At 27.8% G+C, this 13,344-nt stretch overlaps 1 protein-coding gene across 4 annotated transcripts in view; it reads right to left on the bottom strand.

Annotated features, from left to right (window-relative positions):
• The window catches only part of LOC107453699 (hephaestin-like protein), a 93,494-nt gene that overhangs the window by 26,220 nt on the left and 53,930 nt on the right, over positions 1-13,344 (bottom strand). For all 4 annotated transcript variants that reach the window (XM_071177539.2, XM_043038978.3, XM_043038977.3 and 1 more), the window contains exon 2: positions 4,837-5,087. In XM_071177539.2, coding sequence (XP_071033640.2) covers positions 4,837-4,984 — 148 coding nt within the window. In that variant the 5' untranslated portion in view covers positions 4,985-5,087. The remainder of the gene's footprint in view (positions 1-4,836; positions 5,088-13,344) is intronic.

Here is a 13,344-nt window from a genome sequence, read left to right as displayed (position 1 = left end):
GTCTGAAAGAGAAACGAAAGCAGATTACAAAGAGGCGAAATTTTCAGTTAGTTTCACGACGAAGTGGATATATATATATATATATATATATATATATGTAACTGTTATAACCAAAAAAAGTATCCTATGAATAATTGGGGTATGCCATTAGAAGTCCTCCATTTAAGTTCTTTTTTGAATAAAAACTCAGTTGATGAGTAAAAAATACGAACAGAACATTGAACTTTTTTTTTTAGATTGAATTGCTAAAAATTATTAATGCCGTAAAGTATTATTTGTGTTACAGTATTAAACGTAAGTGAAATTTTTTATACTATTTTTCTTCATAAAATTCATTTCCAAATTTAAATTATAAATTAGAAATAATATTGTAAACATTAATTTCTAAATTTATTAGCAGTTCAAAAAATTAAAAATATTAAAAACGAAATATATAGGTCACATTATTTGTATTCTGTTATGTAAGTTACCTTCCCTTTGTTGAGATAAGTGAAGTATGACAGTTTTAACAATTGAATGAATCAATGAATAATAAAATAAGAATGAGTCTTTTTTCCTAACATGTCTATTGAATTGTGAATGATGAATTCATGTTGTTAAGTCTTAGCCTCGGGTAAATTATTAGGTATTTCTCAATTTGAAACACTTCGTGTTGATTTTAAATAGAAATAGCTTATAAAATATGTGTTTAATATTTCCCCAATTCCTATTAGGAAATTAAATGATTAAAGTTATATTTTGATTGTATAAATACATTACCAAAGGTCTGATTGATCGATTAAAAACAAATGGAATTCGAAACTTTGAAATGCAATTTAAAAATATTAATGTTAGACTTTTTTTTGTTTTACATACCATTAACTACGACAATTAATGACAATGAAACATTGATAGAAGATTCATCATAGTATCGCGATTTAACCACTGAGAGACGTTTATATTGAATCTGTTTCACTGTAACATATCATACATGAATTGTAACTGTTAATGCTGTTCTGAATATACTTGAGTGTCAACCAAAATAAAGGAACTATAAGAGAAGTTTGCTACTTTGTAAGAGATATTTGCAATATGTATTCTATTTTATAAGACATCACCTAATGCAATATTTATATAATGTAATATATGTAATAACATATCAATCAATTGACTTTAGCCAATGAGAGTCATTGATATGGAATCTTTCCCTCTGTAACCTATCACGCATGAATTATAGCTGCTACAGCTGTTCTGAATGCACTAGACTCTAGGGAGTCAATCAAAGGAAGACTTTGATATTGAGTCTGTTTTTCTGTAACCCATCAGACATAAGTTGTAACTGTTACAGCTGTTCTGAATGCATTAGAGAGTCAATCAAAGGAAGGCTTTGATATTGAGTCTGTTTCTCTGTAACCCATCAGACAGGCATTGTAACTGTTACAGCTGTTCTGAATGCACTAGAGAGTCAATCAAAGGAAGACTTTGATATTGAGTCTGTTTCTCTGTAACCCATCAGACAGGAATTGTAACTGTTACAGCTGTTCTGAATGCACTAGAGAGTCAATCAAAGGAAGACTTTGATATTGAGTCTGTTTCTTTGTAACCCATCAGACATGAATTATAACTGTTACAGCTGTTCTGAATGCACTAGAGAATCAATCAAAAGACTAGCGAGGAAGTCTGCTATTTTCTAAGAGATATTTGCAACATTTGGAGTTTTATAACAGTACAAATAATACAAGAGAGTCAATCAGGGGAAGCAAAATAATAAAACATATTAAGACTGATATCTGATATTTTGTAAGAGGTATTTGCAACATTTGTTATTTGGCAACATATTAAATAATACAAGAGAGTCAATCTAGAGGGAAAAAAACTAATAAAATTTATTAAGGCCAATATCCTCTACTTTTCCAAAAATATTTATAGCATGTTAAATAAATCAAGAGAGTCAATCAAGAGAAAGAAACGAATAAAATATATTAAAGCTGATATTCTGTAAAATATATTTGTAACATTATGTTGTTTTGCAATACAATAATCGAAGATAGTAAGTCAAAGAGAAAGAAACTAATTAAATATATTAAGGCCAATATCTGCTATTTTAAAGGAGATGCACTGTAAAAAAATTCCTCATCAAATTACGGTAAAAAGTACCGGCTGGTACTTTTCAGGGTGCTGGTACTTTTTACCATAAAATTCACTTTTACCGGAACATGTAACAGAGCAAAAATCTGTGGTACTGTGGTAGTGTAATTAAGTAATAGCTACTAAACAATCATTGAATCACTCTTAATTAAGTAAATATTACTGTAAAAATTACGGTATAATATTTTACAGTAAAAATAAATTTTACGATAAAATTGATTTAACAGATGAGGAACTAAAAGTGCCAGTATTTTATACCTTAATTTGAACCAGAGTTTTCAATTGTAACATATGTTACTTTGTTCGTAAACACTATAAAATGCTATTTAAAAACGTCTGTAAAGCTAAAAAATGTTTCAGCATTCAGCTTCCTTGATATCACTTATTTTTCAAAGAGTACTGGTATTCAGGTGAAAGTCAATTTGTTTTGCGAAGAGAAAAGTAAATGGAGAATAATAAAAATGAGAATTTAAAAGCCATTGTGACATGGGTAATTTAGAAAGCAGTGTCGTGTGAAAAACATCGTTTTTTTTCAACCCAGCGAGCGTGTGGATTGCTACTTCTAACCGTAACTAGTATAGCTATGATTGAGCACGTGAGATTCTCTGACCGTTTTGTGCATCAATATATGCCACATTACCTAAGAATGATTAAACTCGAATTAACCGATGCACTTGTGGCTAATGTGCTAACGCACTTTGGCTAAATGATTTTCAAGAATTTAAGAATCAGTATTTTCTATTTCATCATGTTGAAATAGGGCGAATCACTGATGTGTTGAAAAAGTAGAATTCGCTTAATGCACCCACGCAAGTTATTTTGTGAAAGTTATTTCTTCAGTGTTAAGGTATTATTTTCATATATGTTTGTCTTTTTCTTAATATTTTGATTTTCTTCGAAATGTTTGTTTCAAAAGAGTTCTAAAAATTAATTACTGCTGAATCAAAGCAATCCGATGACTACGGGACCAGATATGTAAATGTGAAACGGGAAATCACTGGGGGAAAAAGTATGGTTAAAACAACCAGAATATGGAAAAATTTACTGTATTTTTGTCTCCATGGGCACTCTAAAAAGCTCTGTAATGATTATAAAGGTGCTTTGGTAGTGATTTAGGTAAAATTAATAATAAAATATCATTTGATAATATGGTATAAAATTTGGTAAATGGTGTAAAGTTTGGCAATTTTATCGTACACTTGGTACCCTTTCCATGCTAAATATCATGAAGCTAATACTGTTTGAGTTAAGAATAATATTCTGCACAAAATTAGATAAGAAAATGTTAACTTCATATATTTCGAAAATATTTTGTTTGTTGTCAATTATTTGTGTAGCACTTAGTTCCATTTCTTTCACGAATAACAAATTTTTGTATTTATGCTTCTGTTTCGGGAGATAAGAATGAAGCTTTACTCAAGTTTCTAGACTTTTGAATGGTGAAAAGGTTTTATTTGATAAAAACATTTATATTACACGTGGGAATATTTTATTGTCAAATAGCTTATTAGGAAACTAGACTGAAGAAGAAACTTTTCATTGCAAATTCTGTTTTATTTCCATTGAAAGTGAGTTTATGTAATATTAAAAAAAACTATGGAGTTTAAAATACTGAAATTTTTTTCTCCAAATATCGAAATGCAAGCAAATAATTGGAGAACCATCCCATAGCTAATTTCTACACTGTAAAATATTCCGAGTCAAATTGGTAAAAAAAAGTAACTTTTTACTGTAAAATCCATTTTTAGCGGAACATGTTACGGAACAAAAAATTGATGTACAGTAATTTTTACAGTAATAATTACGGCAAAATCACTGAATCCCTCTAATTAAACAAATATTACAGTAAAAATGACTGTATAATATTTGACGGTAAAAATGAATATTACGATAAAATGGATTTCACGGACAATGCACTCAAGTGCCGGAGTTTGATCCGCAATTTTTCACAGCGTAATTTTTCACAGTGTCCTAATTTGTTTGTATCCTATCATAATTTGTTTGCATTTTGATATCGTGAAATGTTTTCTTAGTAATCGAAACTTCATATCATACTATAGGTTTATTTGAACTAACTTTTTCTGTAATTTACATTTCGAATTACTTACGGAGGCGAAAAATAATTTTCCCTAAAGGGTTTCTCACGAGGTATAGCGTCCTCTAAATACGCCATCCGATTGACACGTTCGCTATCTTTCTTCCGCACTCGTGTGATACATTCGAATTACGGTATAATTTTACGATATGATAGAATTACGGTATTAAGTACCGGCACTTTAGATGCATCATCTGTAAAATCAGTTTTACCATAAAATAAATTTCACCGTAAAATCAATTTTTTTTTCATAAAACAATTATTACCGTAAAATATTATACCGTAATTTTTACAGTAATATTTGTTTAATTATAGGGATTCAGTGATTTTATGGAAATTATTATTGTAAAAATTAAGGTAGGTCAGATTTTTTTATTTCATAATATGTTCCGGTAAAAAGGGATTTCATGGTAAAAAGTACCGGCACTCTGAGGTCCAGCATCTTTTTGTGTGATTTGATCCACATTTCTTTTACAGTGCTGTTTATTCACCATTTTTGTTTACAGTTTCCGGATTTTTAGTCACTAGTGTAATGTCTCGTGCTGGTGCGAGATCAGCCGTGAATGTGTTAAAATTACTATTACTACTTTTGATCTATGAGATAAATATCGTACCTTCGTGAACCTTGATGTATCGAGAACCGTGAGGATGCATAGAAAGAAGCATGGAGGCATTGTTCCAGAAGTGGACGATGGCCATATCACCTACTTCTCCTCTGATAGTTGGTCCGAGGATACCTTGCCATGGCTCACGGGCTTTCATTATAGTATAAGTCTCATCGGTGAATTCTCTGTAAATAGCTTTCTTGTACACCTTGCCCAGACGTAAGGGATTTTGACTGACTTGAAAATATCTCTTTGACAAGCTGAAAAGAGTTAAAAGATTTATTACATACAGTTTAAACCTGCACTCTTGAAATATATACAAACTACAGATTGTTTTGATTCTGCTGTTTCACACTTAGAGAGGAAGTAGAGCTCATCAAAATGATTAAGAATTGCATCGAAATCAATTGCCCGAAATATAATATTAAGTTACATGCCATTATCACGACAAGTTGTCAAATTGTGACAAGTTTTCAAGTTGTTTGCAAAATAAGTAAATTGCGATAAAAAGCTTACTTCTAAGCTAAATTTAACGCAATTATTGACAATTATTACTCAAAAACATTGAATTAACATAAAATTAAAATAATTCGATAAATAAGAGACAATTACAAACGCGCACGAGCAGAAAGTTCATAATAGGAAAACGAACCAAGTGTCGTGAGATGAAATTTCCTGCCAATTGCTAATTAATTCACAAATCTTATGACATCTCACCCTATCTTCCCTATCTTACTCTGTCTTCCCTATCTTACTCTGTCTTCCCTATCTTACTCTATCTTCCCTATCTTACTCTATCTTACCCTACCTCCTCTTTGAGTTCTAAAGTAGTAGGTTTTCTGCGGCATATCCGGAGTATCACTAGGAAATCAATCAGAAATTCTATTTGCCCTTAAAATTTCTTTATTATAATTGAATTTGATATAAAATTTTAATATTAAGATTAAATTTTAGTATTTTTTTGAAACATTAATAAAATCTGCTATTTCAAATTATTTTTAAAATTATAAATTGTTCAAAATTGTGATTTAGTCCTAGTATATGATAACCTTTGACAAGAAAAAAGCACAAATTAGATTTTTTTTTACTCAAGTATATATTTCATTTGGATATCATGGAAAAATATTAAAGCTGGCTACCAAAATAAAATAAAAAATATTCTGAAACAATTTCTTCTACCGAAAAATGGATTTTATGTATCATAATGTTTAGAATTAAAAGGACACTCGAGTATCAAATTCTAAATGGTAAAAATAAAATCGTTTTTTAGAAGACAGTATCCAATTAGGTTAGGGAATAGTTCTTGAACACTTATTTTTTCTCGAGTATCGAATTTCAAAGAAACAAAAGAAAATTGTTTTTTAGAAGACAGTATTAAATTAGGTTTGGGAAGAGTTTTTGAACACTTATTTTTAATGAACTTTTATAATTTGAAAAAAACCATCATTTTTTTTCAACATTATTCAGCATTACATTATTTCTTACAAGATATATCTCAATTTTGGTACAATAGAAAATTTATTTAATTTATTTAAACTTTACTTTTATATATTTTAGAAATGATTCTAACAAATATATATATATATATATATTTATTTAATGCTTGTTTAGTAAACACTTGATGACATTTTTTTACTTATTTACGTCAAAACTGATATTTTCTGAAGTTTATTAATCATTCACTAAAGAGAATGAAACAATCTTTTTTTAATTCTGCAAGTCATATAATTTCTAAGCAATATCATATTCGTTTGTCATTTAGTTGCTTGTTGTGTGCGTCAATGTCTAGTCAAAGACAATTCATGGCTACAATGACTTGTTTACCTTGTAAGAAGTCGAACCTTATATTTTTGTTTCGCAATTTATAGTAAAATGATACACCAAATACTATAAGAGGTTTAAATCACTATTTTATGTTTTTTTTCTTCACAAAAGAGTAGTAACGTAAAAGTTGATGACAAAAATACTTGCAGTGTTACCAAGGGCATTAAACTCTCGTAAATGTCAAAGTTGAATTTTTAAAGTCAAATCCCGTTTTAATTTTTTTGTCAACATCGATCAGGAAGAACAATCTCTGGCAATATTAATGAATCGTGGTAGGGGGGGGGGGTAATATCTCACTAACTATACTTATTTGATATTGAACCATCGGATATCCATTTAGCATAATTGGTACAAAATTTTTGATGTGTCTAAAAAATTAAAAAAATTAAATAGGATTAAAGTTTCATCTCCAGATCAAAAGTCAACTAATATTTTTGGCACCGCGAAGGGAAAATGTGCACACTAGATGGCAAAACGTTGCCAGTAACGTTTACGATAATTTCATTGAATAAAATTTAAAAAATAAAATAATTTTGGAAATTTAATTGTTTAAACTTAATCTTTTAAAAAACAACGTTATTTTATCAACATAATTATTTTGGTAAAATGAATAACAAAATATAGTTTTATAAAATCTTATAATATTTGGAAATTATGGTAACATTTGGTAATTGTTTTCATGGTACTTTAGCGCATGGTATGAAAGCTAATTATTCGGTTAAATTTAATTCTCAGTTATGTATTTTTACTAAATGTGTGGTAATAAAAACTGTAATTTTGAAAACCAGAATTTCCTGTAAACAGTTGTAAAAAGAATGGAAAAATTAGCAAATGAATAGTTTCACCGTATGTTTCCGTTTTTAATATATATATATATATATATATATATATATATATATATATATATATATATATATATATATATATATATATATATATATATATATATATATATATATATATATATATATATATATATATATATATATATATATATATATATATATATATATATATATATATATATATATATATATATATATATATATATATATATATATATATTTGTTTTTAAACATTATTAGTTTTTGATTGAACATAAAATGCAGTGTTCTCTCTGGATTAAGTTTAAGAAGTTCTCAAAAGTGTCTATCTCTTCATTATTAAAATAACAATAACTATTCCTTATACAACTGTTAATTAAATCGTGTAACCCTTTCTACAAAAAATATACATTTCATTGAAAAAAAAAGGCTGTTGATACCCTAAACTGATTAAAGAAAATTCTAATTCAAAAATGTTTTTCCAATACTTTTCTTTAAACAAAAAATTAAATACTTTCAGGATTGCATTTGGTGGAAAGAAGAAATTGATGGAACAAAAAAAATGGATCTGGATATACTGAGCCAAAAAAAAAAATCATGAAAGAAACTTAAGATAAAACATACTCCAGAAATTCTAAAAAGACAAACAATAGAGATAAAGCCAATATCTGATACAGAAACAAAAAAGGTAAGAATAGCAAGAAAGCAAACAAGAAATGCAAAGAGTCTATTGTAGCAGAAAGTCTACTATAGCTCTCAGTTGTGGAATCTATAAATCGGAAATTGTAAAACTAGATTGATACTTTAAATGCTAAAACACATTTTATGAAGAATTTTATTGCTTCAAATATGTTAACTTCATTGAATCTAAATCTGCATAAATGTATCAGTGCTATAAATAAGCACAAACGGAAAATGAAACATTCGCTAATGGGTGCGTAAAAAAAGTAAATAAATGTTTGAAACTTCAAAATAAATGAACGTGGAAAGATTTTTAGGCTTTGCATTTAAAAAAAAAGATAAACAGAAATAAATTTTTTAAAGAAAATAATTTTTAGAGACATATTTGCTGAGAAAGAGCTTTGTATTAAAAATATCCTGCTAAGGAGATTCAAGTTAGCTGTTCTTTCAAATAAAGAATTGAAAATTCTAAATTCTTTTTCTCAATCTGTTGTCAAACTCAAACACGATTTTGTTGGAATAGGTCAAAATAATTTTTCCGGTAAATCTAGATTTTTGAAGGAACAGAAAACCATACCTTACTGTATCAGGATTTCATAGGGTTGTTATCTTCCAATAAAATATAAAATATCCCCCGAATTATAAAAAGATTATATTAACAGACAGAATTTTCTTAAATAAACAAAAATAAACAAAAGTTATACTTTAAATTACAGTGTTTCAAAAATCACTTTTTTGGCAGTTATAGAAATATCATACAGCAATGATATTTATTTCTTCGGCAAATCCAACTTCTCTAAAAAAATAAGTCTTATCTGTATCAAAACTTAGCAGGAGTTAAGTACAAAATTTTTATTCCAATTTAGGATAAAGATATGTTTATTAATTGATATTTAATAAATAAACCTCACGAAACTTTGAAATATAACTTTCTAATAATTAGAAAAATATGAAATCCATTATAAATAATCTAAGTGAAAAACTTTCACGTCAACTGAAATCATTTTGTCCTCGAGTAAATCCTGTTTTGGTATCTGACAATCCCTGTTGTACCAGAAGTATGCAGATTATTTCCCCATAGAGCAACAAAGATTGACACTATGTGAAGAAGTTTAAATTGTTCGGCCCTCACACTGCGTTTTACAATATAAACATCAAGGAATTATTTAAAAAAAATGTGAATTAAATGTTATAGCGGCACACCCAATGTAGATTTCGATGGTGATATAGCACTGTGGGAATATTTCCTTAATTTTTATCACGAAAAATAAAAGAAACGCGACGTTCAAGGCAAGCAGCTTACCGTATTTTTCTTAAAAAGGGACGCAAATTTGCATTTAGAAATAAATTCAAATGAGATCAAGGTTAGCACCACCGTGTGAGAAAAATAAATCACAGCTTATTTATGAGTTTGAGTATTGATTTTAATAAGGGAACCTATTTAGATTAATTAAAAGTGCAGCAGACAAAAAACCATTAAAGCAAAACTTAATTATAAATAACTGAGCTTAGATGAATTGATGTAAATAGAACAAGACTACTTGTCTACTTGTTTTAGAAACAAGCAGTACGTCGAACTCGTTTAGATGTTAATAGTTAGCATGCAAAAACTAATCAATAGCTAGCGAAGTTTAAATATTTTGTAAATGTTTTAGAATGTTGCATTTTAGAATAATGGAGAGCATTTATCTTTTTAATCATTTGAAAAAGCAATGCGTCGTAACCGTTCAGTTGTTTATCGTTAACTTGAGGAAATAAGTATGTAACCATGTAATTTTAATAAATTTTTAAACGTTTTAAAATAAAACAGAACATTAAAATTTTTGATAATGAGAAAATGGTTCTGCGTCAGACTTGCTCAGTTGTTAGTGGTTAGCACAAACAAAAATAATTCTAAGACCAGTAATAATAACAACTTTTTGAATATTTTAAAATGTGACATTTAACAATAAAGTAGAGCGATTTTTTATGTATTTAAACAATATAACTGACAGAAACATATTGACATATATCTATAATAGAAATATGATTAAATAATCGTAACTGAAATTATTGCTGTTTGTTATTAATATTTCTAAGCGATTCGTACAAATTTTACAAATGCAAAATAGCTGCATTTAAAACAAATCTATAACTAGTTATAGTTATAGTTAGATTTTCTAATTAAATATAAAGACTGATATTAAGCAAAACTCTAAATGACAACCTGAAACATTAATTCGATTATATTTAATCACTGTTTTTATTAATTATATATTCCAAGTATTGTGCTGTTATTCTCCCTGGTAACTAATTCTACTTAGGAAAACACATTTTTACTAATATAAAACAATTTCTATTAAAAAAAAATATAAGTTTTTTTTTTGATAAAATATTATCTCTCCAGCAATCGTGTGTGTTTCATATTGCTTTGTTGTTTCATGCTGAATTTGAATAAAACTGTTTTTAACGATACTTATGAGAAAAGGAATGTTAAGTTTGTTTATGCTTTAATTTTTGAAAGCAAAGGGTTTAAATCCAGTTCAAATATGAAACCAACTAGCCAATGTGTTGGTGTTGATTGGGGCTGGAAATTTCGATATCTTATTGGTCAGTTCTGATTATATTTTAAAAATATTTTGTTCAGAAGCTTGCAAAGCATAAATTCTTTTAAAAAATAAGCATATGGAGCGCTATGTTAGCATTTTCTTTACTTGGATGTTTTTTGTTCCATGAAATTATAAGCATGAAATATTTCCTATTTATTATATGAATAAATATAATGCTAAAAATCAATGTGTATGTTTAAAATATTGCAATAACGAATTGCCATTTAATCTCAAAAATATACCCAAATTATATTGCTTATTTTTATGGCAATGTGTTTTTTGTGAAACTTAAATTGAGCAAGTCTAGTGGGTTTTTCCAAAACGGCTGACAGGATTACATGGTTCGTTGATGCCAGACTTTGTGGACCATTTTACTGTTGAAATATATAGGCTAACATGTTGTGTTCCGGTGCTCGATTTTTAAAATTGATTCCTTTACTGATTCTATGGACAAGGGCAAAGAACGATTTAAGAAGCATCTGCAGTTAGCTTGGGAACCTGTAATTGCATTTGAGGAAAGATTTCACTTTCGTCTTTTTATCTTCCTATTTTTCTTTTCAATTGGATGTCATTATCGCAAAATGTCTTCGCCTTAAAGCTGTTCAGTTTTTTTTCTTCTGAGATTAGGAATTGCTGGCGATGAAGGAAGTTAGCTCTTGGGAAAAGGTATAAATGTTTCTGTGAGAGATATGCAAAATATGCGAAAAAAGTGGGGCGAAATGTGAAGGATTTTATGCATAGTCTGCTGCATTTAGAAATGAAAAAAAAAAGAAGCATTTTTTTAAATCCAGAATGAACTCAGTTTTAGAGATTTGAAAAATTCAATAAATAAAAATTATTAAGTTTTTAAAAATGAATACAGTTAGAAACAATAAGTTTTTGAATTCTGAATTTTTTTGGACATAATAAATTTTGAAACTTAAAATAATTAGGTGGAAGTGAAGTAAAGATGATTTTAGATGTAGAAATGCGCAGAATTTTATCCCTACTGCACAGTTAGTCAAATTTACTGAATCGAATTAAATTTTTTATTTTATTTTATAACCAGCGTTGAACATCAGCTGACCCAATTCTGAGTTTATAACAATTCTGTAGCCTTGTAATTTCGAACCCAAGGAAAAAATCTAAGGAAACTCCTGGATCAAGCATTGGGACGAATTAGCCTTCGTATGAAGACTTTTTTTATGAAACTAACTTGCATTTGCATTTCATGGAGATGAAAAACTCGAAATCCTCCCACGGTCAGCCTGACGGCAAAGGGATTCTTACTCATTATCCGTCTACCATTGATTATACTTTTATGTCAGTAGTCGGTGCGAGCCGGGAACTGAATTCGTATTAACCAGATAATATATATATATATATATATATATATATATATATATATATATATATATATATATATATATATATATATATATATATACATCATCAGCCCACACGATTATATCCGCAAAAAAGAGTGCATTCTGATATTGTATCAATATAGCCAACTCAAAATATATTAATATAATAGTGTTTCTCAACTTTTTTCGTGCTCTCTTGCATTTATTTATTTGGTTATATATACATATATATATATATATATATATATATATATATATATATATATATATATATATATATATATATATATATATATATATATATATATATATATATATATATATATATATATATATATATATATATATATATATATATATATATATATATATGATAAAATTCGAAGAGTAAAACTAGGAAATGCCAAAAACATATCATTTAAAAAACTAATAATGATAATAAATTCGAATAAAATACTGAACTGCTACCAACAATCATTACTGAAAGTAATTGATAAAATTATTTTTTGTGAAATAATGTTAATAGTTTTTCCTATGTAATCGTAGGCCTGTATTTATTACAAATAATTTATCATAGGGTGGATTGGAATTCAAGTTTTCAAATCAAGTTGACCTAGCTTATATTAGTTTGCCACTTTATCTTCATACGTACAAATCATTAGTGATAAATAAGTTTCAAGGGTAAACTAATTTAAAAGGAGTGAATTATTAATGTAGTGATTCAAATACGCATTCTGGGGATTTTTATTGCGTCATCATGGTTAAATAGATTAGAAATATTTGATAGATTATTCACTTTTGTGATTAATTCTCTAGCTGTTCCAAATTGAGCATTACTAGTTGTATACCTGTTCTCAGAACGGTATGAAAATACTGTAAATTTTAATTATTGTAATTTTTTCTCTCGAATAACTCCTCTCATCTATAATATTTTCAAGGCACACCATATTATAATACTTATTTCAGCGATTCCTAAGTGGTGCCGTAGAATCCTAAGATTTTATGGAAGATTTTAAAAAAAGGTTGGCAGTTAGGATATTTGTTAAACAGTTCCTTTCAAAATTTTTACTTAAATACATTTAAATCCTATCAATTATCTATTCATTTATTTAATATTTTGGTTGTTTTTACAAAACTATTTAAAGTAAAATTCCATTGAAAAATAGATGGCAAACGGTTGTGGAAAGAGATGTATTTAATTTTTCTATTAACGATGAATTAAAAATGTAAGCAAAAGACGCACGCATTTATAAA

The sequence above is a fragment of the Parasteatoda tepidariorum genome, chromosome 2 (assembly GCF_982258835.1).
Source record: "Parasteatoda tepidariorum strain Cologne lab strain chromosome 2, Ptep-v5.0, whole genome shotgun sequence".
NCBI lineage: Eukaryota > Metazoa > Arthropoda > Arachnida > Araneae > Theridiidae > Parasteatoda > Parasteatoda tepidariorum.
This window is presented reverse-complemented; position numbering and strand designations above follow the sequence as displayed.